Source organism: Protopterus annectens, chromosome 6.part0 (assembly GCF_019279795.1).
Source record: "Protopterus annectens isolate FY-2018-M chromosome 6.part0, PAN1.0, whole genome shotgun sequence".
NCBI lineage: Eukaryota > Metazoa > Chordata > Ceratodontiformes > Protopteridae > Protopterus > Protopterus annectens.
In genome coordinates, this window is record NC_056737.1 from 1,294,925,515 (window position 1) to 1,294,951,900 (window position 26,386).

At 42.8% G+C, this 26,386-nt stretch overlaps 1 protein-coding gene across 1 annotated transcript in view; it reads left to right on the forward strand.

The window, feature by feature from the left end:
* ACVR2A (activin A receptor type 2A) overlaps window positions 1-26,386 on the forward strand; it is a 1,507,426-nt gene that overhangs the window by 1,143,668 nt on the left and 337,372 nt on the right. The window contains exon 5 of the mRNA XM_044074861.1: window positions 22,048-22,191. Coding sequence (XP_043930796.1) covers window positions 22,048-22,191 — 144 coding nt within the window. The remainder of the gene's footprint in view (window positions 1-22,047; window positions 22,192-26,386) is intronic.

The window sequence follows — 26,386 nt, forward strand, 5'->3', positions numbered from 1 at the left end:
CATCACACTTGGGTTATCTGCCTGCAGATATTAGTCGGCCCGAATACCAGAGACTTAGTATTTCTGCGTTGGATGCTGTTGCTCCAGAACTGACGTCAGGTCGTCAGGGGTATAAAAACAGGCAGCCGACGCCATTACATTAGTCTTTCTTGTCGAGGAGCCAGAAGCAGAAGGAGTTCGCAAGTGCCAGTCGGCCACTACCTTCGTTTTCGTTTATGAATTGAATCATCCTAAAGTCTTCTAAAGCTAAGTACCCCGTTGAGGATCCTTTTTTCTTGCACTAACCGATGTCTGAAAAAGTTAATAATTGTCTTGCCTGTGGAAAGCAAATACCACACCGAGATTTTCATTCTTACTGCGTCACCTGTCTAGGCCCAGACCACAATGTCCCTCGCTGTCGGTTTTATGCCTTGTTCGACGCCCAAACCATTCTTGGTTGGGCACTTATTGTCACTAAATACTTTCGTTCTCGGTCTCCATATTCCGGTAAGCCATCCGACTACCAATATTCTGAAAAAAACATAAGATTAAAGACAGAGACAGACCGTACAGATTCAAAGCTGCCGACGACGCTTCCATTAAGCTAGTCACCAGTTTGCCGGTACTCAGTGAGGCACTTTCGCAGCCCCTGATGCCTGCTTTAGTGGATTTGCAGGCCACTACCGAGACCCGTTCGGAGTCCGGTATGCAGCGAGACTCTTATTCGACTATGGAAACGACGGATGTCTCTACCTTGGATGAGTCCGGAGCCGCTGAGCCAGGCACCGGCTTCTGAGGAAGTTCTTCATACTACCGATGTTCGACACAAACCGACTACTTCAGTTCTCTCTAAAACTACCGAGTTTCCAAGGCCAAGAGTATGCGTGACGCCTAGAAAACTGACGTCCAAAGCGCATGCACCTGCTCCCTTGCCACAAAATAAAATGCTTAGAATGGCAGAAGACCTTATGCTGATTAGGGGAAGTCAGCCTTCCCCTGCTAAGACAAAAAGGGTCCAGTCCCCTGCAGCTTCAACAGACCAAGAGTGTGATGACTCTGAGGTTTCTGATTATATAGATATGCCCTTATTTGCTTATGAGCATTCTGATGCAGAGGAATCCATTCCCTCTGCCTCTCCTCCAGAGGATTTCTCTTTTGGTGAAACCTTACATACTTTAAGAGAGCATTTCCACTGGGAATGCCAAGACTATCCTCAGTCCAAAAAGAGACTCGGAGAATTTCTAGACTTGCCACAACACAGGCCTTTAGCAATACCACCAGTCCTGGAAGTTATTGATGATGTCTTTATGGAATCCATTCTCACTCCTGATACTTTACCCCCTGCCCCTAGGAAACCAGACAGGTACTACAGAGTACCTGACTTTCACAAATTTCTTTTCAAAAATCCGACTGCTGACCCAGAGATCATTTCCCAGGGGTCTAAAGGTATCAAGGCAACTACAGCTAAGAATCCCACCCCTTCAGACAGGGATTCCAGAGCTTTGGACAGATGGGGTAAGAAAGTGTATACCTCTGCAACTCTTGCCATTAGGGTGTCAGTTTCACATGCTGAAGTACCAACAACATATTATGGAACTTGTTAAGCAAAAAATAGCTACCTTTACAGACTGTGCAGAAAATAAAGAATTGCAAGTGCTTATGCATTCTGCAAGCCAAGTCAGCAAGCATACATTGCTGTGTGGCTTTGATGCCCTAGAAGCATCTTGCAGGGCAGCAGTCACTGGTTCTGTACTGAGAAGGCATGCTTGACTTTAGGAGCAGACCTTGCCAGATCAGGTCAAATCCAAGTTACTAGACGCACCTTTGAACAAGGACAATCTGTTTGGCACCAAAGCAGAAGAGGTTCTTAAAAAGATGGAAGAAAAAGCTAAATCTATGCAGACAGTCAAAGAATTCTTGCAAGTACAGCCTCCTAGATTCAGTAGGCATTGCCCCCTGAAACATTGGTCCTTTCCAACCCCTTGAAGGCCGTCTCAAACTAGACCCAGGGGAAACAGACCCCCACAGACTACAGTCTCAGGATATGCAGAGATCTAAGCAATGGAGTGCCTCCACCTGTAAAGCAGGGAGTGCTAAACCACCCCCTTACGGAAAGAATTCCCAATGACTTCTCAACTCCACCCCCCACCTCTGCCCAACTGTTTGTGCCCCTAGGAGGAAAAGTTGCCCTTCATGCAAAAAACTGGATTCCCATTACCAAAGACCGATGGGTCCTCAACATCGTATCCCAGGGGTACAAATTTTACTTCCACTCACTGTCAACCCCAAAAGGGTTCCCAGACCTCCCTCCAAACCAGTGGGCAGAGGCTCAAAACCAACTCCATTCCCTGCTCTCTATAAGGGCAATTCAACCAGTTCCTGCGGAACAGATAGGTCAAGTTTTCTATTCCAGACTTTTCCTGGTACCCAGAAAAGAGGGCACTTGGCACCCAATTCTAGATCTTTCAATTCTGAACACCTGACTGGTGGTACCAAAATTCAAAATGCTCACCCTGCAGCAGCTTCTACTTATGCTAGCCAAAGATGACTGGTTAGTCACCCTAGACTTAAAAGAAGCCTATCTGCACATTCCTATAATTGAGTCATGCAGAAAATATCTACGCTTCACAGCAGGATCTATGCATGATCAGTTCTCTGCACTTCCCTTTGGCTTATCCACTGCTCCCAGAGTATTCACAAAATGCCTGGCTCCAGCCACTGCTTACTGCAGACAGAGAAATATTCAAATTTACCCATACTTGGACGACTGCCTGATTCAGGCAGACAGTCAGGAAATGCTTTTGCAGCACCTGACATTTGTAAAAAAACCTACTAACCTCCCTAGGGTACACCATCAACGAAAATAAATCAAAACTAGTCCCCAGTCAAAAGATTGTATTCCTGGGAGCAAGCTTGGACACAGCATCACAGATGGCATTCCTCACTCCAGAAAAACAAGCCTATCTGACAGGCTCTTTTGCTCAAATGGCCACCAGAGCCCAGCTATCCGTAAGGAAAATCCTACAGGCCCTAGGGTTCATGGCCTCATGCATCCTACTAATTCCATATGCCAGACTGCATATGAGGAAACTTCAGTGGTACTTAAAAGTCTTTGGTGCCAGCATTCTCAGGACCTGGAAACTGTCATTCCTATAATACCCTGTCTAAGGACAGAGTTTCTTAGCTGGGCAGCAGCATGCAACCACAATAAGGGACTGCCCTTTACCCAACCCCACGCCGCCCAGACCCTAAACACAGACACATCAGACTATGCCTGGGGGGCACACATGGACGGCAAGTGCATTCAGGGCCACTGGAGCCAAAGTCAAATGCATCTGCACATCAACCAGAAAGAGATGCTAGCTGTGCAGCATGCTCTGACAGCTTTCAGATCCCTACTCTCACCAGGACACCTGCTAATAAAAACAAACCACACCATAGTTATGTGGTACATCAACAAGCAGGGGAGAACCCACTCTTACCCACTCTGCAGGCTAGCCAAGGCCCTGTGGAACCCGGCCTTGAACATGCAGGTACATCTGCAAGCTCAATTCCTGCCAAGCAAACAAAACTCAACTGGCAGATGATTTAAGAAGAAATATCCTAGGCCCACACGAGTGGCAACTAGAGCCACACACCTTCAACCTCCTGATTCAGAAATGGGGGACACCAGAGGTGGATCTCTTTGCCTCCCCCTGCAATCACCAGCTCAGAAGATTCTGCACCAGGACACCTCACAGCAGGGCCTAGAAAGTGGATGCCCTATCCTTCCCGGGGATAAATCTCTCAATCTGCCCCTCCTCTCAAGAGTATTGCTGAAGATAAGACAGGACAGACCAAGGACAATTCTGATTGCCCCGGACTGGCCATGCCAACACTGGTAACCACTCCTGCGAAGCCTGTCACTGGTGCCACCCTGGCACCTACACCAGAACCCAACCCTGCTCTCTCAGCAGGGGGGACAGATCTTGCATCCGCAACTGCAAACCCTAAATCTTGCAGCCTAGCTTGTTCCTTGAATTCTCCCCCAGTAACTAGCCTAAGCAAGCAGGTGCTGGATGTCATCCTTGAAGCCAGAAGACCCAATACAAGGAAATCCTATGTTGATAAGTGGAAAAGGTACTGCTCCTGGATTCAGTCTAAAGAAGAGGACACAACTCTGCCCTCCCTGCCTCTAATCCTGGATTACCTAGCAGATCTAGTCCAGAGAAGCCTATCCTTCTCCTCCATTAAGATCCATGCCTCTGCTATTTTGGCTCATTACAACACTGAGTCACCTCTCTTCTCTCACCCTCTTATCAAACAGTTCCTGAGAGGGGCAAACAACTTAAGGCCGCCAAGGAGAGCATCCACCCCTGCTTGGGACCTTAACTTTGTCCCGAAAAAGCTAACGCTACCCCCCTTTGAGCCTCCAGCGTCAGCAGAGTTAAAATTCCTCTCTTGAAATACAGCCTTGCTTCTGGCCATCACTTCAGCTAGAAGAGTGTCTGAGCTACAAGCACTTATGGTTTTGGAACCCTTCATTATTTAACATGCTGACAAGGTTTCCCTCAGGACTAACCCTTTCTTTATGCCTATAGTGGTGTCCAGTGTGGCTCTCAACCATCCATCCATTTGTCTACCTTCTTCCCTAATCCTCAAAATAAAGGGGAAAGGATCCTGCACTCCTTGGATGTGCACAGACGGCTCAGATTCTACCTTGATAGGACTAAGCCCTTCAGAAAATCTGACCAGTTACTAGTCTGCTTTGCAACAGGGGGAGAGGGCAAGGCCATTTCAAAGCAAACAGTTTCCAAATGGATAGCACATTGCATCCATTTCTGATGCAATCACCATGGGAAACCAACCCCTCAGGCGGTCAGAACACATTCCACTAGGGCAACTTCTACATCTACAGCATTCCTCAGGGGAGTCCCTGCCAAGGACATCCTGGAAGCTGCTACCTGGAGTTATGTACACAACTTCACCAAGCATTACCACCTGCCTATCTTTTCCAAATCCAGGGCAGGTTTTGCAACAGCAGTCCTGCAAGGCATTCTAGCCAGCCCTAACTCTTCTTGCCTGCCTCCACCCTTCTTCAGCTTTGGGAATCTACCCAAGTGTGATGACTGCAACAGTGAAACACGAACATGACGAACATAGTACAGTTGTGTACACTTACCGTAAATGTAGATGTTCGAGTGTATTCACTGTTGCAGTCCTGGTTTCCCTCCCTCCAGCCCCCTGGTTTTCTCTGTCTTTCTCTCTCTAAACTCTCTATGCCTTTTAGTACCCCCCCTTTCAGGGGTATTGGTATTGGTATTTACTTTTTACTGGTGGTGTTTTCCCCCACCATAACTTGGCTCCCTGTTGGGGGGCTCCTGACATTTGGGGCAAGAAAAGCGGATATAATGGCGTCGGCTGCCTGTTTTTATACCCCTGAAGACCTGACGTCAGTCCTGAATTGACAGCATCTGAAGCAGAAATACTAAGTCTCTGGTATTCGGGCCAACTGAGGACTACCTGCAGGCAGATAACCCAAGTGTGATGACTGCAACAGTGAATACATTCGAACATCTACATTTATGGCAAGTGTACACAACTGTACTTTTCTGTTCAGGGCCTTACCGTTTGTTCTCACCAAAGCTACCAGGTTATTTTCCAAATGCACAGTGGTTGTTGTAACTCTGAGACTGGCAAGAACCACAGTGTTCACCTAATTGGATGACTGACTCCTGTGTGTCCCTGTTTTAATGTCACTAGCTTAAGTGAAAAATAGATTACTCCTGTTGTTCCTTCCCTTAATTTAACACCTCATACAGTATATCTATATGTATATATATATTTGTTACAAACTGTAATATATATATATGTATAAATATATATATTAGACTATATGGTTTGCATATGGACTGATATTAATTAGGGTAGAAAGAAAGGGATATGTGGAATGTGTTTAACACCTGCTTTTTAAAAGAATTGCTCTGGTTGTTTTTTTTTAAAAAAAAAAAAACATTAATACTGACTATTCTGGATTACTGGTGAATTTGTATTTTTAAGAACTCTCTTGGACTTAAAAATGTTACTGATCAACAGAGCTGTGTTTTATGGTATGTTTTTATTTGTCATTGGAATAAATTGGTGAAGAGAACATAGCAAAGCTTGGGGCACTCTGTTTTTTTTCTTACTTGGTTTGTATAAGTTGTAACTTGTGCCAACACAGCAAGCAGTTTTATATACATGTGTAGTATGTATATATATATATATATATATATGTGTGTGTGTGTGTGTGTGTATATATATATATATATATATATATATATATATATATATATATATATATATATAGATATAGATAGATATGGATCTGTGTCAAAATAATAAATTACCATAATGTCGAGTTGAATGCCGCGGTGGTACAGTGGTAGAGTTGTTGCCTCACAGCAAGAGGTTCTCCCGTTCGATTCTCGGCTAGAGTACAGGGAGTGCCTTCTGCATGTCCTCCCAGTGGTTGGGTGGGCGTTCGAAAGACATGCGTAAATGGGCATGCCTTCGTTGAAGGTTGAACGTCAAGCTGGAACCTCGGCGTTCGTGAAAATCTACTGCCAATCATTAACGGACCGGAGTTCCGCTGTGGCGACCCCTAACTGGGAAACGCCAAAAGTCAACAACAACCATAATGTTGAGTTGCAAAGCAGTGAGATGGAAATGACAAACATTTATAGTCACGAACCTCTGGATTTTCATATATTTTCCCCTGGTAAGTAAACAGTCGGCCAACAAAATGTAAAACAAACCGAAGCAAATAAATCCCACCCAAGTGGGGGGGGCTCCCCCCCAACTAAATATTCGAACTCCAAGATCAAACTACAGTGGAGAAAAGGGCAATGGTTACCACATAAGCCAACTGACTCTTTTGCAGTGAAAACTTATGACAATCCGGACGTTCATGAATGTAAACTTTCATCAATTCTGTCTTGCCATTTTGCATCTCGACGTTATGGTATTTCGTTATTTTGACATAGAGCTATATATGGTAATAAGGCTGAGGAGGTACTAAAGAACTTGGAAGATAAGGCAAAATCTATGCAAGCTGTAAAAGAGGTTCAGCCTCCTCGGTTTAGTAGGCATCATCCTTCCAAGAACTGGTCTTTCCCTGATCCTGGCAAGCAGGGTCGCTCTAGGCCTAGAGGCTTCAGATTTTCCAGAGGGCAGGCTTCTGCCCCTCAAAGAGCTAAACAATGGCATTCTTTTTCTACTAAATCAGGGAGTTCTAAGCCAGCTTCCCAAAGCAAACATTCTCAGTGACTCCGGCCTTCTTGTACCTACCTCAGTGGACACTGGGTTTCCTTTGGGGGAAGGTTAGTCAGGTTCGCAGAGGTATGATCTACCATCACAAACAACAAATGGGTGCTCAATATAGTAAACCAAGGTTACAAGTTTTACTTTCACACCTTCCCAGTTTTCCAGGGATACCCAGACATATCCAGAACTCAGGGCAGAGGTAAAAACTCAAATTTCTTCTCTACTGACTTTGGGGGCTATAGAGCCAGTTCCTGCAAAACAGGCAGGCCTAGGTTTTTATTCAAGGCTTTTTCTGGTACCCAAGAAAGGAGGCACATGGCGCCCTATTCTGGATCTGTCCATTCTAAACACTTTTCTGGTGATTCCCAAATTCAAGATGCTTATCCTTCAACAATTACTACCAATGCTGGACAAGGATTCATGGCTGGTAACTTTGTATCTCAAGGAGGCTTATCTGCACATCCCAATAAGGGAAAGTTGCAGGCAGTTCCTTCACTTCAGGGCTGGGGAGCAACACTTTCAATTCTCTGCATTGCCCTTTGGCTTATCTACTGCTCCCAGAGTTTTTACGAAGTGCCTGGCTCCAGCCATTGCTATTTGCAGGCATAGAAACATTAAAATTTATCCTTACCTGGACGACTGTCTCATCCAAGCAAACTCTCCAGAACAACTAGAAAAGGATTTGGATTTCGTGAAGAACACTCTCACCTCTTTGGGTTACACTCTCAACGAAAAGAAGTCAAAGTTTGTTTCTTCAAGGGAGATTGTTTTCCTGGGAGCGAGTCTAAATATAGCCACCCAGATGGTATTCCTCCCTCAACAGAAGCAAGATCTCTCCGCTTACTTCATGAACTTGGCAAGCATGACCCAGCTCTTTGCAAGGCAATTCCTGCAAGCACTGGGGTTCATGGCTTCATGTATTTTGATGATCCCATATGCAAGGCTGCATATGAGAAAACTTCAATGGTACCTCAAGAATCTTTGGTGTCAATACACACAGGACTTAGACTTGATTCTTCCCCTGATTCCCTGTCTACAAATGGAGTTCCTCTGGTGGGCGACAGCCTGTTCTCAGAACAAGGGTCTGCCTTTCCGCCCACCAGCCAAACTCTCACCACAGATGCTTCAGATGTTGCATGGGGGGCTCATCTGGAGGGCAGGGGCATACAGGGGACTTGGAGTACCCAGCAGATTAATCTGCACATAAACTTAAAAGAATTGATGACAGTGCAGCAGGCCTTGCTGGCTTTCAAGGACCTACTCTACCCTGGGGCTCTGCTGATCAGGACAGACAATACCACAGTCATGTGGTACATCAACAAGCAAGGGGAGACTCGCTCTTATCCCTTGTGCAGACAAAGCACGAGACTATGGTCCCTAGCAGCATCCATGGGCTTACATCTAATAGCCCAGTATCTTCCAGGGAGGCTAAAGTCCTTGGCGGATCATTTGAGCAGACATGTTTTGGATCTTCACGAGTGGCAACTGAACAGGGATATTTTCCATTGCATCACTCATCATTGGGGCACCCCACAAGTGGATCTTTTCTCCTCTTGCACCAATCATCTCCTTCCAACCTTCTGCATCAGGGGGTTTCACAACAAAGCTTGGAGGGGTGGATGCATTGTCCTTCCCATGGGCACATCTCTCAGTTTATGCATTCCCTCCTCTGCCTCTTCTTCCCAGAGTGCTACTAAAAATAAGGGACGAAAAACCAAAGGCTATTCTGATAGCTCCAGATTGGCCCAGGCAGCATTGGTATCCCCTCTTATTGGCCCAGGCAGCATTGGTATCCCCTCCTTCGCAGCCTTTTCCAGGCTCAGCCTTGGCATCTTCCCCTGTTACGAGGTCTATTGGTTCGGGGGGGAAGTTCCTTCATCCTCATCTTCAAACTCTGCATTTAACCGCCTGGCTAATACTTTAAATCTTTCCCAACAAGTGGTTGAAGTTCTTCATGAGGCCAGGAGGCCTAGCATAAGAAAATCCTACACAGATAAATGGAAAAGATTTTGCTCTTGGATGCTACCTAAAGGAGAAGACTCTTCTCATCCTTCTCTTTCACTCATTCTTGACTACCTAGCGAGATTGCTTAATGGTGGACTTTCCTTTTCTTCAATCAAAATTCACGCTTCAGCAATTTTGGCTCATTGTTCTTTTGAGCAACCCATTTTTTCTCACCCCTTGATGAAGCAGTTCCTGAGGGGAGCTAGTAATCTTAGACCTGCCAGAAGAGCTCCTACTCCTGCTTGGGATCTTAATTTTGTCCTGGAAAAAAACTTACTCTGCCTCCCTTTGAACCAGCTGCCTCTGCAGATTTGAAGTTTCTATCCTGGAAGACTGCTTTCCTTTTAGCTGTTACTTCAGCTAGAAGGGTATCTGAGCTGCAAGCCTTAATGGCAGTAGAACCTTTCATTATTTTTCACTCAGATCGGGTTTCTCTGAGAACCAATCCCTCCTTTATGCCTAAGGTGGTTTCCAGTTTAACCCTTAACCAGTCTATTCACCTGCCTACATTTTTCAACATTCCCCAAAATAAAGGGGAAAGGATTCTGCACTCTCTTGATGTGCATAGACAGCTGGAGATTTTACTTAGACAGGACTAAATCCTTTCGAAAATCTGAACAGTTATTGGTTAGTTTTGCTCCTGGGGCTCAGGGTGTAAAGCTATTTCAAAACAAACCATCTCTAAATGGATTGCACATTTTGTTACCTGCATCATGGGAAGGTTCCCCTCAGGGTATTAGGACCCATTCTACTAGAGCAGCCTCTACCTCTGCAGCCTTTCTGAGAGGTGTGCCTACTAAGGACATTCTAGAAGCAGCTACTTGGTCTTCTGTCCATACTTTCACAAAGCATTACAATCTTCCTTTGTTTTCTAAATCCAGGGCTGGTTTTGCCTCTGCAGTTTTGCAGGGCTTCCTTACCAACCCTTAATTTGTGATCCTTCCTCCCCCCTTTGTCTTCTTACTGGGCTTTGGGAATCAACCCATATGTGAGGACTGCAACAGTGAAACACGCAGAACATAGTACAGTTGTGTACACTTACCATAAATGCAGATGTTCGAGTGTATTCACTGTTGCAGTCCTGGTTTCCCACACTCCATTTCCCCTTTTTCCCTAAGGCACAGACTATAGATTTTTATTTTTTGTATGACATGTGTCCCGGGTGCTTCCATTCCTGGGTTTAGCCTTCTTTTGGGGGCTTCTGACAGTTAAGGCAAGAAAAACTGAGGAAATGGCGTCGGCTGCCTCCCTTTATACCTGACGTACTGACATCAGTTTTACAACCGGCAGCAGACATCATATACCAAGGACTCTGGTATTCAGGCCGACTGAGGGCTACCGGGAGCTGGATAACCCCATATGTGAGGACTGCAACAGTGAATACACTCGAACATCTGCATTTATGGTAAGTGTACACAACTGTACTTTTCCCTTCCTTTGGTCTCATCTACTACACCTTCCCTGAGTCCTGGGATCAGACTCAGATCTACTCTTTCACCCATCAGGGTTGCCTCACTCAGGTGTTCAGTCCCTCAAGTTTACCACATGGTTTCTTCTATTCCTATAATATTTAGAGAATCCAGGTGACCTCCTTCAGTTGTTCATATCCTAACTTCTTCCCAGAAACCTTCCACGTGCAAGGCTTTTAAAAGCAAATGAAACAGATTCTTCATTTGAATGATTGAAAGTATTCTTGACCTTTTTCAGCTCCTCTTTTGGCAATTTTGGATTCTCTTGCCCATCTTTTACAAAATAGTCAGCAATTTCCTGATCAGAGCACATTTAGCAGCCATATTGTGTTTTCACATTGGTGAGAATCATACACTTACGGCAGCTGTTAGACTAACTACAGCTTTTCTCATAGGAGCTTTTCTATAATGTCCTCTGGTTAGAGATCCATTTCCTCCTGGGGATGTTACATTTACTGCAAGGTTTAATTGCCCCTTCCTTTGAACTTGCTGCCAAAGTTGACCTAAAGTTTTTTTTTTTATCATGGAAAAAATTATTCCTGATTGCAGTTACTTCTGCTAGGTGGTTTTCTGAGCTTCATGCATTATCATCAAAAACTCCTTACCTGTTTTTTTCGCAAAGATGGAGTGTGTCTTGAAACTAATCCCTCATTTCTTCCAAAGGTGACTTTATAATTTTCTATCAATCAATCCATAAATCTGTCTGTGTTCTTCCCAGATTTTTCAAATAAGAGTGAAATATACTTTATACTTATTGGATGCTGACCACCGGTTATGTTTTTACGTATCACGGGCAAAAACCTTCAGAATACTGATCAACTGTTCATTTTCTTCTCTTCTACCAAGTTGGGAAAAGGAGTATCCAATGTCAGTCTCTTCTCTTGGCTGTCTCAGTGCATATTATATGTCTACCAACAAAGAGGTTTGTCTCTACCTGCAATTCCAAAGGCGTATTCCACTAGATCTGTGGCTTAGTCTACAACATTCCTTTCTAGGGTGCGAAAGCTTGCAAACTCGAACACTTAGAACAGCAATTTTTTCCCAAGGGGAAAAAAATCACTGTTCCAAAAAAAAAAAAAAATACACTTATAACATAAAGTGGGGGGCTTCACCCCCCATGCCACCCCCTACTTAAATATACCAACTCCAAGATCGCACTACAGTGATGAAAACAGCAAAGTAACGGACATGGCCAAGCAATTTCTTTCCCAGGAAAAGATTTTGCTTATATGCTGCTTCGTCATTTTGCCTTTTCGTCTTTTCAAGTTCGACCAAGACGCATTCGAAAGAATGCATCTTTAGTCATCTGATAGGAACCCATTAAAACGCTATAGCTTTCCCTAGTCAGCCCCTCCCTGACTTTGGCATCTGTACTTCAACTGCCCTTAAATTCTCAGTCTGTTGTTTAGGTAGCTTGTAAACCTGTCTTTTACCATTTTACACTGATGTTTCCCTGTCCTACTTCCATATGCATGCCAAAAGCCCTTCTCAGTCTGGGCATGACCTAAGCCAATGGGTGTAAGGGTACATAAGCAGATGTATGAGCGTGTAAACCTCACGCTATCCTGCCACCATTCACACCTATTCCATAGAAGTTCATTGCATGATTCATTGACTGCCCAGTCAGACTCAGATGTACCCACTGAGGTTTCTGAACACAAGGTACGTTTGACTGTTTCTCAGACTCCCACTAACATAAACCTGCCAGAGGCTGGTATGGTGTCAGATTCATGCACATCCAAGACAACAGATGTCACTGATGATTGATAGTGAGAAGGGGAAATTTTGCATCATCATTTCAAAAGGGCCTGCGGATATTCCACAAATATTAATAAAGGAAGAAGCACTGGGGTCATTAATCTGGGTACATCATCACATATGCCATTTTTTATTAAAATAGACATCACTCGAGAAGAAAAAACAAAAAATGTTTCCTGTCCTCAGACATCCTAGGAAAGGCAGTGGATGGATTTTCCCAACGCCTGTTTAAGGCTATCTTGGCTTTCAAACTGCCATCTTTTTTCTCCTCTGCCCCTACTACTGCTACCCCTTATAAGAGGCATTGGATTCGTCCGATTCAGATGAATACTGTCTGCCTACTCTTCTTACATACACTCCCCAGGCCAAGCTGGCTGTGATGAGGACTCTTCCCTTGATTCTCCTATATAGGAAGTCTGCTTCGGAGAAACCATGTCTAACATAACATGAAGAAACATTTTCAGTGAGAATCCAGGCAAATTTCTGATGTACAAAAATGATATTACAACTTGCTAGAGGTAGGCTCCCCTGCACCTGAACCAGTTTCTCCTGCCCTGAAGCATTTCTGGATGCCTTTACCTCTACTTCTGCTTCTCCTGTTTCTTCATCACCAGTACCTAAAAGTCTAGATAGATTTTTGTAAAGTCCCTGAAGATTTTCAGTTTCTGTATAAGAAACCTTTTGCAGATCCCTCTCCTTTTTTCTATTCCTGCAGACAAGCCCTCCAAGCATTAACCTGCTGCAGATGCCCTTCCATCTGATGATAAAAAAAAAAAAAACAGCAGGAACTGCAAGAAAACCCCAGCCAAGTTAGAGTTTTCGCTATGCGATACCTTAAACCTCCTGTAATGGAGGCCCATGGGATGTATGCAGGTAATCCCTTGAAGACTTTGAGTGTTTCAGCTACACAGCTTCTAAATGCCCATGACTTTTACTTTAAGTTTTCATGGCTACATTCAGGCCAATAAAGCCAAACCCTGCTAGCTGTGGGCATGCATGTTTCACCCTTTTTAGTGATTTCATGTGCACAGTGTAACTAGATAGTTTGACTGTACTTCATAAACAGAGTCTTTGAACTCAGCTAATGCCCACAAACATTATGGTGCCTTTAAAATATCCCAACATCCATATGTGGGTTTAAGAACCCTGTTTCTGAAGTATAGCCAAGCTGTTGACTTAATTATTGTTTAATCTGAGCAAGTAACAGCAGGGTCAGTCATTTTCATCTGCTGATAATTATGCAGGTGTCTCACTAATATTTCTGTGTACAGATAACATTTGTGAGATTCTTGATACATGCATACACATCCTGCCCCTCTTCCTGACTAGCAAGGTGTATCACAGGACAGACTTTCTCTGTCACACACACACACACACACACACACACACACACACACACACACACTCACACTCACTCACACTCACACTCACTCACTCACTCACTCACTCACTCACTCACTCACTCACTCACTCACTCACTCACTCACTCACCGACCCACCTGCAGGCACATTGAAGGAATGCCATTTCAACTATGGCATGCATTTGGGGTACTGGGCAAAACCAGAACACCAGGATAAAATCCACACAGACAGGGAAGATATGCGGACTGTGTACAGATGGTGTCACACCTAAGAATTCAACCACTTTGTCTGTGTATAACTTTGATGTCTGATTGTGATTTCAGAAGATGGCCACAGTAAAATATTCCTATTTGTTTCATGCAAATGCATGCTAGTCCTGCAAAGCCAGATTAATGACAGGTTGACTTGATCGTGACAACAAGGCTAGTCAATTTCATCTACAGACAATCCCTGTTCATAAGTTCAAAGGTGCTTATAAGGATATTAGTCTGTGAGGATCCTAAAGATCAGGTTCAGAGTTCCACCTTTCTTTTTCCATTTTTCTAAAATCATCAGGTTTCAAATTCTTCCCACATTTCTGTGGACTGCCAGTGCCCTAAAATGTATTGCAATTATTGAATTAGTAGTAAAAATATTTTTTACACATTTTCACATCTACACGCAATTTAGAAGCTGCACCAGAAGAATGTCATTGCATCATGCATTTTAATGATGATGATGTGGGTCTAGGAAGTTCCTGCAAATATTTCAGACTACTCTGGGTAACTGCTCAGGAACACTGCTTGTTTAAAGATCCAGATGCATTGCCTTTGATTGTGCATTGCTATGAATAGAAACTGGATGGCATAAGTGCTTTTTAAAACTAAATTTTCAACTTAAAAAATTAATTCCTCCAGTGTTTAAAAAGACAATTCTTTGCATAACCAACTGTAGAGATCCATGTAGAGACTGAAATGGAAGATTTTAACAATATTTCATTTCAGACAATTGTAAGTGTAGCCTTAAATTACCATATTTTCTAGCCCTCATTTTTTTTGTGTGTATGAATAGCCCAACAATTGTAGAAACTTTGGTGACTGTATACACCTCAAATGTCTATGTTGGGAAGTAATGACCATGGTAATGTATTCCAAGCTTGTTTCAAACAGACATATAGTAGCAACAGTAAAATAATCCAGCAACTCACTTAACACAGATGCACATTTGTCCTGCAAAGCGTGATTAATGACTGTTTAATCTGAACAAATAATAGAAGGATCAGCCATTTTCATCAGCTGACAGCTCCTATACCCTGCAGTTATAGCCAGTTTATAGATTGAGTACATTTTAATTGTCTGATTGTAATAAAATAATGGCCATAATAATGCATTTCAGTTTTGCTTCACACAAACAGTAGCCGCAGTAAAGTATTCCTTGCTGCTTTGTACATATGCACATTAGTCCTGCAGAGCCAGAAGAATGACTTTAACTTGAACAGACAGCTGCAGGGTGCACACTAGCTAGCCACAGTATTCCATCTTGCTTCACACAGATACCATTAGCCCTGTAGAGCTGTCTTTGGCTATCCATAATATCTGATTTCCTGCCAAGATTAAAAAACTTGCTAGTGCAATCTAAAAATCCTGTGTGAGCTGCAGCTTGACCACATCACATTCTGTTCCCTCACAGTGCCATCAGCAGTGGACTTCCACTACAATTTCCATTGTGGAAAGCATGTTCACTATTAAAATGTGTCTTAATTTCTGAGTCCTGCTGTCATTTTTTTCTGTCTAGCCTCAAAGGTTCTCTGATGCATTGTCTAGACTGTGGGTGAGAGCAGAAAGCCCACAAATTGAATGGTCAGGTGTGTAGGACTACCCCCCATAGGGCTCAGAAGTCTTGACTACTTTGAACATGGATGACAAATGGCACTTTAGGCAGCCTTCTAATTTGCCTGTTGCTAGAAATGTCCATATCCATGAGATTTTATGTTGCTCTGTTCACCTGTAGTAAGGTAGTTCTTAAGAGTATTCTTCATCTTGGACCACAAAGAAGAAGTATGACTCCTTTCATCTTAATTTTTTTTGAGCTGCAGACTAAAATCCGTATGAGACAAATTTTTTAAAACTTGGAAAATGGCTTTACTAAAGTCATTCACTTTAGCTAGGATCATTTCTGACCCAAGTGGTCATAAAGGTTGCAAACCCTAAATAATATCCCCATAAAGATAGTGTCTTTCCACTAATCCATTCTGTATGCCTAAACGTATGTTGGGTATTGCTGTTAATCTTGATATTTCACTTGTCCTTCTAATGTCCTTACCCTGAATTCAGATAGGAAGAACTTGTGTGTTTTGGATCCTCATTGGCAGCTATCCTCATATTTCTAGGAAGCAACCATCTGACATTGTTAATCCTCGTTCATTCGTTACGCATGTGTATCGGTTCCGAGCTCGGAACTGAGCTAGCCATTTTCCAAGCTCATGTCAGCCTCAAACTCTCACCTAAACTCTTACCCACAACCCCCTCTCCCTGTTGCCTCAGATTTTGTTTGCCGCGTTGCCACTCAATCATGTCAAGCTACTTCTCTTGAGCCAAGTACAGTCAGTTGTTGTTTAATAGCTTTACAGATTACTTTTCTGTCAGAAGAGTTCATATTTTATTTTCTCTTACCCTATCGCATCTAGCAGTCATAATTTTTTCAAGTTTTTCTGCTTCTTTTTTTTACCACTTTTACCTCGAGGTATTCTCTCTTTACCATCATTGGTAATCCTTTTCCCTTTTCTCTCATACCTTCAGGTACTCTCTTGCACCATTGCTGGTACCTTTTCTATTAATTAATTTGCTGTCATGGCAGATAAGAAAGGTAGTCCAGGGTTTAAGCAGTGTTCTGATTGTGGACACAAACTGCCTACTTCTGATGCACACTCTTTGTGTGTTTATTGTTTGGGAGCTTCCCATTTGTCTGTTGACCCACCCTGTACTATTTGTGAGAACTTTTCTAATAGAACCTTGTCGGAAAGGAAAAACAAGCTGTTACTGAAGGGACTTCTAAAATCTCCCTTTTCAGAGTCTATTTCTGGGTCAGAGGCCTCAACCCCTCCTAGAGCCCATAACAAAACCTTGGATGTTCCTACTAAGTCTAAATCTTTGCCTTCGTCCCCAGCTGAGGACTCCCGTCAACCAAAACCTAAAAAGGCTAAAGTTTCGGCTCCAGAGCTCTCTCAGTCAGCCCCAGTGCTTTCGGTGCCTAGACCTTTGGCACTGAGGCCTTCGGCTCCATTAGTGATTTCGGCTCCGTCTTCTCCTGCAGCCTTCTATATATCGGCACCAAGGGGCTCCTCATTTCAGACCATTACCACTGTATCGGCACCGACCATTCAGTCAGTGCAGACCTTGACTGCATCGGCTCCGAGATCTTCCTGTGAACCGATGCCTTTATTGTTGACTCCAGTTTTGTCGGTTCCAGCTTCGGAACCGACAACCACTTCGGCACCGATCTCTGTGTCGGTGCAGACCATGACCCCAGCACCGATGATTTCTTTGGTGCAGACAACAGTAGTCCAGTCTCTCTCGGCACCATTGTTCTCGGTGCGGTCAGATGAGATGGGCGTAGAGTCTGCCTCTTCGGTGGACAGGCCTGTTTCTCCCTCAGTCTCCGTGAGGTCTACTAGAAGCCTTTCCAAACATGATGTGTTGCGTCTTGTGGACCAGGTACTCTTGGCCAGAGGTATCCCATCCCTCAGGAACTATCCTTCCTTGGAGGTGATCACCCATCTCCAAAGACCCCTTCTTATTCTCCTCCTTCATTGCCTTTGAAGTCCGTGGATGTAGCACAGTCTTCCCCTTCTGTGGTTCCCTTTATGGATCTCACTAAGGAACCGCAGTTGCCTTCATGGCAGGAAAGTTTTGGTACGACCCAGGATGTCAGTTGTGACATGCATAGTTTGCTCCACAGCCATCCAGGGACTCCGGGTCGGCAGGCTGAGCCAGTTAGGGTAGGGGTGACCCCTATCCTAGACATACACTCCTCTTCGGGTGGACCATCCTTCCAACTGATGGAGAAGGCTTTCGCTGCTGCTGGCGATACCGGACTGTCTATACCTCCGCCCTCCTCTGATACACTGGTTTCACAAGTCGCACCTAGCGGACACCGGGTGCAAGGACCGCAGGACATATTCCCTCAGGAATCCCCTTTTCCGCTGTCTTCTCCAGCTTCTCCCACAGAATAGGTCCACCGGAAAAGTTAGTGTAAGAGGAAGCACATGGACTCCACAGAGGAGTCCCTCACCGAAGACACAGATTTCGATGAGGGGGAAAGATCCCCTCGGTCACCCTCTGAGGTATCCTTTGGTGATATCCTCGAAATCCTGAAACAGAGAGGTGACTGGCAGTCCTCTAATCCGACCTCTGAGGAATCTGTGTTCCTGCAGGCCTTTTGCGCCCGGCCCCCTACCTCCTGCGTTACTCCACCTGCCGATGAACTTGTCCGGCTCATCGTGCAGCGTGCTTGGAAGGCTCCTGATACCATCAAAGCTATTCCCCGGAGGCCAGATAAGATCTTGTCCCCTCCTGCTTCGGATCCCCATTGGTCCAAAGGTCTTCCTGTGGATGCTTTGGTGGTGGCGGCCGCAACAAAAAAGGATCTGGCAGAAGAAGAAAGCCAGACTGTCCATCCACCTAACAAAGAGTCCCGGACCCTGGACAGGATAGGGAAGCGCACCTTTGCTTCAGTGACCTTTGCTATCAGGTACCTGAATTATATGGCACATTTTACCAGGCTTCAAAGGGATCTGGTTTCCGAGCTCTCTGAAACCTTGGCTGGTGCCGTGTCTGATGAGGTCCATGACAAAGTGGCCTCTCAGCTGGCCACCATTGAATTTATATCTAACTCCTCTATGCGACTGATATCTCACGTATCAAAAGGAGCAGCTAGAGCAGCGGGTTCAGCTGCGGTCTTGAGACGACACGCCTGGATGTGCTTGTGCAACTTCGCAGAACCCTTTAAGTCTTCTTTTCTTAATGCCCCCATTGAGGCCTCCTCATTGTTTGGGCCCAAAGTTAAAAGCACACTGTCCAGATGTGAACAGGACAGTAAGACCCTTTCTGCCATAGGTGTCTGTTATTCTTCCCCTCAATGTGCTTTCTCCTGAAACCAAAAGAGTGGGAAGATATGGTTCAAGAAATCTCAGGGTCCTTTCCGTGACACACAGGCCGAGTTCTCCCACAGAGGCAGAGGGGGGAAACTCACAGGGAAGATGCTCCTTTCGGGGCAGAGGGGGTCTGCGTAACCAGGGTTCCAGGGATTCTTTCCCTGGTCAATCCTACCAGCGCTCCTGAAGAGCGGCTCAACTCCTTTCCTCTGGAGGTGGTTGGGGGACGTTTCTCCTTGTACCCTTCTGCCTGGCCAACCATCACCACTGATTCCTGGGTACAAAGGATTATAACCAGAGGTTATTATATCCCCTTCGATCTTTGTCCCATCCCTTCAAAAAATCTTCCCGACGTTCCACCCAGTCAAAGGGAAGAAGCAGCACTAGAGATAGAAAAGCTGCTAAGAAAGAGAGTCATCCAAATAGTCCCTCCAGACCAGATAGGATCCGGATTCTACTCAAGATTATTTTTGGTGCCAAAGAAAACCGGGGACTGGAGACCAATTTTGGATCTCAGTGTATTGAACAAGTTTGTGAGAGTACAAAAATTCCAGATGGTCACAATACAGTCTATCCTTCCGCTTTTGGAAAAAGACGATTGGATGTGCTGTATAGATCTTCAAGATGCGTACTACCACATAAAGGTGGACAGGCCATCAAGAAGATTTCTGCACTTCCGTGCAGGAGCCAGTCACTACCAGTTCAGAGTACTGCCCTTCAGACTCTCTGCAGCCCCAATTGCATGGCAGTTGTCAAAGCTCACTTGCGACTTCAAGGATTCCAGGTGTTTCCATACCTAGACGACTGGCTCATTTCCGCCCCCACCAGACATCTACTGGAAAAAGCCCTGGCATACTCTCCTCACTGCTCAAAGGCTAGGCATAATCATAAACTGGCAAATATCCAATCTCACCCCATCTCAGTCGACAGAATTCATAGGGGTTATCTTGGACACAAAAAACTGCAGAGCTGCTATTCCAGAGCACAGAATTCTAAGGATAATGCAACAACTAATTCCAATCCTTTCAAAGGAAAAATCCACGGCTCACTCAGGTCTACAGCTGTTGGGTTCCATGGCAGCCTCCATCACCATTGTTCCCCTGGCCAGGTTTCACATGAGGCTTCTACAATGGCTACTGCTCACCCAATGGTGTCCTTTTCAGCATCCTCTTTCAGCCATGATTTGAGTAACCTACAAGTGCAAACAGGATTTAAATTGGTGGATGACACACAATCTCTCACAGTGATCTCTCCCCTTCTCCCCCCAGCAACCCAAGGCCACAGTGACTACGGAAGCCTCCCTGATGAGGTGGGGGGGGGCTATGTCAGGGACAGACAGTCCAAGGCACTTGGTCTGAACTGGAGGCCCATCTGCATATAAATGTTCTAGAGCTGAGGGCGTTGCAAGCATTCCATCCCTTGCTGCCGTCTGGGACAATTGTGATTCAATCAGACAACATGGCAGTGGTCTGGTACATCAACAAGCAAGGTGGAACCAAATCTTACCCCCTTTGTCGAGAGGCCACGAGGATATGGCAATGGGCAATGGCTACCAACCGTTTTCTTCTAGCACTGACTGTACTGTGTTGGCAGTGAAGTAGTTTGCAGTTTTAGCCTATTTTATTTAGAAGACAAGGAACTGAGGGTTCTGGTTTACTTTTACAAGAATTCAGTAGAAACTTAACTGCTGTCTGTCCCTTGGGGATATAGTAGGATTTTTACTGTTGATATCCGGCATTAATATTCCTTTTTGCATGACTTGAATAAGAGATAATTTGCTCCTGACTTGTCAAAAATCTTTAGAGAAGAGTAAGAAGTCAGGATGGCTGCAATTCTCAATTTAAGCCAGCATGGAGAATGTGTATTGTGTGTTTGTTTCTCCATGCTGGCAGTGTACCATAGTTTTACTGTTTCATGGCATACAGATACTGTGTAGAGCCTTGCACTCAGTGCCTGCTTTCATACCATAGTAATGCTACTAAGTTGTGCCCTAGTGCAAACCCCAGAAGTAGTTTATCTGCTGCTTGGAAGTCTAAGCTGATGAAGTAGTTGTCTAAGGGATAAATCTCATAACGAATGAGGTGCTGAAAAGATGGAAAGCAATCAACCATCTGCTTGTGTTGATAATTTCATTTTTTTTAATATATACAAGAAAACTGTTTCTAATGATGCATATTATTTTTCCTAGAGATTCTTATTTTATTTAATGTACCTAGAGAACTTAATTGTTTTACTTGATTTAGTTTAGTTGCAGTAATTAGCAGTTTGTTTAATTGTATTTCATTCTAACAGTCTGTGGCACATGCACTGTAACATGGCTGTCTGTATTTTACTTTCTACAGACGAAAATAGAGCACTTAGTTTATGCTAGCTGGTTTACAATCCCCAGTGTATTGATATATTTCTTTTATTCAAAAAATGATATATTACTCCGGTTTTCCTATAAGTTAGGTACATTTTTCTGTATTGGGTATATTTCTGCTTTTGGCCTAATTAGTGGTTCACCGATATCCCTGGGCGATTTCGCTAACATGGTTAAAAATAAATTGCTGTTTGTTTTATTTTTTTCTCTGCAAAGGCCTTTTTATCTTTTAAATATCTTACACACAATATGTGTTTATTTATGGTGTCCACAGTTTTCCAAAATGAAATACTTGTATCAGTTTTATGAAATAGTCTATAAAATCTTAAGATACTGCACAGCTGTTGTCATTGTTGTGAAACAATAGTGGATATATATTTTCAAGAAAAGTCTATATTGTATAGAGGCTTACATGCTATACTTATTCCAGTATTGTAAAATAGCCAGCTACCGTATATGTAGTACTCAGGTGTGGTAGTAACAAATTGTGGAAGTTTTTTTTTAACTAGACTGTAGCGTTCTCAACTTGTCATATCAATATTGTTTGCTTTACAGTTTATGTAAAATAAGGGTCTTCACATTAGGCCATTTGTGTGCACAATCTCAAGCAGATGCATGTGAGAGGGAGACCATTATGACACAAGAACAACCTGTAAGTGTAATATGTGAGGCAATTTTTTCATTTTCTTTTTTTGTAGGATCCTGGACCGCCACCTCCTTCTCCAATGTTAGGTCTAAAACCTCTACAGTTGCTTGAGATCAAGGCTAGAGGCCGTTTTGGTTGTGTTTGGAAAGCTCAGTTGTTGAATGAATATGTGGCAGTCAAGATATTCCCCATTCAGGTAAGAAAAAAGATCCCATAGAATAATTTGTTTTTGATAATGGAGGAAAATATTCAAGAAAAAAATGTGACATTTACTGAAGAGCCAGAGATGAAATGTACTGACAATGCAACTTATAATTTTTATGTGTCTGTGTAGTCTTAGCAATTTATTCTTTACCTGCTGCTAAAATTCTTAATCCTTTATGAGGATCTCAGTATGCTTAGACAGTATAATTGCCTTTTCGTCTGTGCTGCATGATCAGGTTCCTTGTAATACGCAAATATCTGAGACCGTTTAGTCACTAAGGCACAGGGAAAGCAGAGTATGGTCATTGCTGTTGTAGCAGTAATAACGTTGATCTAGTAGTCTTTTTTCCATTGTTTGGATCCTGATTCACAGTGATTTTCAACCTTCTATTCTATCTACTCTGTCAGCCCATTCATTTTCAACCCACCCCCTCCCAAGATAACCTTACAGTTCATTCAATCCTTCTAAGGGCAAGTGGTACCTTCATTCTTCTTAATTTTTTTCTTCTTCTTCTTCATGGCCCTGTTATTCCATTTGTATATGTAAGCTACAACCCAAGGGGTTGGCATACACAAAGGGATATGTGTTGCACTTCTGCAAGAGCATTCCTCTCAGTTAACCCTGTGTTCCTTGAAGGCAGTGATTTTGCATAGAGTCTGTACCCAGTCAACTCTTACAGTGCATAGGCCACTGATCATACCCAGGTTGGCTTGGTCATAATCAGAGACATATCCGTGTATGCCATGGAGCTAGCTGGTTTTAGTAGCCCCCCCCCCCCCCAGCAGATTTCACGCCATTGTTATATTTTCCCTTGTAGTCAAACAACTACTAGGAGAGGCCTGTCTCTTTCTGTGAGACTACTTTCCACTCAAGGGATCTCAGTCTCTTTTGCAACATAAATAGAACATGTTAGAGGGACAGGTATGTCTCACAGAGAGTACCTCTTCTTTTGAAACAACTTCCACACCACATGAAGTGAAGTACTTCTCTTACTGTTTTCAAAAGTAATTTCGATGAATGGATGGGAAAACCACAAAGTCATTACCCCAGTTTAGCACCCATGTCCCTGATGGATAGGGGCAATAAGTAAATGTCCCAGCATATTGAGACAACAAGCAATTGACACAACATGTCCTTGTTCTGGTCACCTCTGGGCTTTTCATACACAAAATATAAAATGTAAAAACTACCATGGGAATGTAATTCTAAGTATTTTATGATCATCACAGACTATTAGCCTAGTAAGTACCTATGAACAAAAAGGCTAACACACACAAACACACACACGTGTGTATATATAGATATGTATCTGTATCTGTCTATCTATGTAGATATATCTATATATATGTATATGTATAAATATATATATATATATGTATATATACATTATATATATATAATGTATATATATATATATATATATATATATATATATATATATATAATGTATATATATATATATATATATATATATATATATATAGAGAGAGAGAGAGAGAGAGGGATATGTATAGATATGTATATAGATATATAGCTACACACACACATGCACACACAATATATAGATATGTATAAACACGCACACAAACACACATGTATACTTTTTGGAATGTAAGGTATGAGAATTTAGTTAACAAATATGCATGTAATAAACATTTCCATTCTAGAGATTTTTATACGAAATATTCTGCCTAGGGAGTCTCATAATGTTTAGCATTGTGATTCCAGTGCTCCTTTTAACAACAAAAAGTCTCCCGTGTGTAAGACTAAGGTGCGTTGTTCAGATCTTCATAAAACAGTAAAAATGTTATGTAATTTATTAACCAGTAGTTCATCTCCCATGTAAGTATTTGGCAGAGGCAAATGTCCGCAATATAAGAAGGATGAAGGGAACTGGAAAACTGATCGGAAATGTAAGAATAACAAATAGAAATTACAGGTAGAGCTCAAAATGAGGAATGACAACCAGCCATTATTGGTCTTCTGTAGGGCTTGACACCAGTGAATTCAGTGCCATTTTTAACATGTCATGTGTTTGTGATGTGGATGTCTAACAAATGTTGAAATTTGATCCACAGAACATTTCATTCTGGTTATCAGTGAAGATGCATCAGAACCTGCACTTGGGATATTTGCATCTTTCATAATGGAAGATGGAAGTTCGTGTTATTAGTTCACATTAAACTATTCTTCCATGTGCACAGTCTCCTCCCATGCCATTTACTGAGCAGCATACATATATAGGCCTTGATGGTCATAGTTCAGGTGTCAGTGGATTTGGCACTCATGCTATGGTTATTTTAGGTTTTTGTTACAAAATGCTTGTGTGAGAACATTTTAAATTATGTCAAGATGATTCACTGAAGTTCAAATCAGTAAATAGTATGCTTGCATTAAGGTGTCACAAAAGAAGAAACCAGAAGAAAAGTCCTGCCCCCATCTTTCCATCCCTTTTGTGATAGTCCCCCCCCCCTTCTGTGATTCTTAACCTAAAGAGGAGTATGTTTTTTTTCCATACATGGAACAAATCAAAATAATCCTTGTGATTCTACTTGGCTGTGAAAAAGTGCACCCCCCCCCCCAAGGATTCTGCATTTGGCAACACTTTAAAGTAGATGATGGATATTTACGAGTGTAGTTGCAAAGATGAAATATGCCCAACTTACGAAGTTGGAGAAAACAGTACTTGCCATTCCATTAGTTCTTGAGCAGATCCAGCATCTGGCTATTTCCTAAGGGAAGAACCCTGAATCCCAACCCCCACCATCACCACCACCTCTTAGTACACTGGATTGATTATGCTAAGTTCTAGACTCTAGAAATGACTAGCTTTACAACTTAAAGGCATAATATAAATGTAAGTAAAAGAAAAAGTTGAGTATGTTTAATCCCTGTTCCAGTGACAGGGAATCTAGAACCATAGTACGCTTGGGAAAGAGTGCTTACATCTCCTGTCTACCAGGTCTATTAATTGTCAGGCATATATTATCATCTATCAGGTGAAATAATCAAAACATGCTAAGAGGAGATTACAAGGCTTTCCCAAAAGCAAGGGACAAGGTTCTTGTCCTTGTGTGAAAAGATGACAGATTGACTAAAATTATGTTAAAATATGGTTATGATGCAGTGGACACCTCTGTCAGAGCTGCTGCCATTGTAGAGAAAGAGCTTTCTTTGCTCCTTAAGTCAGGAGGAAGGTTGTTCCATAAGGCAGGTCTAAGTCTTAAAAAGGCTGTTTCACCTATAATTGTTTTTAAAAGAATACCTGTACAAGGAGATGTGAAAAACAAAAATAGCAGAGATAGAGCTAAAAACCGCCAAATACTTTTTATTTATTTATTTTTATTTATTTTATTTTACATTTGTTAACCAGGTTAGTCTGGCTGAACTTTTGGCTCATTTTCAGCAGAGACCCAGGGAGAAAAGCTCCTCAGGACTAGAAAACAATTTATTAAATTTTAGTAACATAGTAGTAACAATCAGCTATAGGATCTTACAAGCAGAGACCTGGAGAGAAAAAAGCACCAAATACTTTTATTATAATAAATAAAATTAAGCACTTTCATCCTTAAGTGACATGGACTTCATCAGACCTGATGAAGCATTTGGCAGTTCGGTCTCTGCTTTTTTTTTTTTTTTTTTTTTGTTTTCCATAGTTAGTGGAGTACTTTTTGTTCTTGCAAGGAGATGTGGTCAGATTGGGAATTTAAGGTCCTCTGTTGGGTGGGGGTGTCATTTCAGAGGGATGGAGACAATGTCATTCATCTAATATTTTAAATATTAAAGAGATAAGTAAATGTGTGGATCTTTCCGTTACAGAGAGCCAGAATGAAATTGAGAAAACTGGAATGACTCATAATTATTGCATTGCACTGAGAGTTGGCAGCGAGTCTTTTTAAAAGTGTTTGTTAATGTGTATCAGAGAGCCTTTTAATCATTTTTTTTGTTTCTACAGCTGCTTGATGTTCCATCATCCCCTGATGTTTCTTGGGGCCATACTGCTAATTGCTTTAGGAATTTCATTCTTAATACTACAAGCATGCAAGAGCTTAGTGGGTTCTGCACACAGAAGAGAGGATTATGTTTTAGTTTATGGAGGGGAAATGGCTTAGAGGTCCATTACTTGAGTAAAGGTCTTTAAATAAGCTGTCAGATTCCCAAATTAACACCTCTTTACTCCATTAGT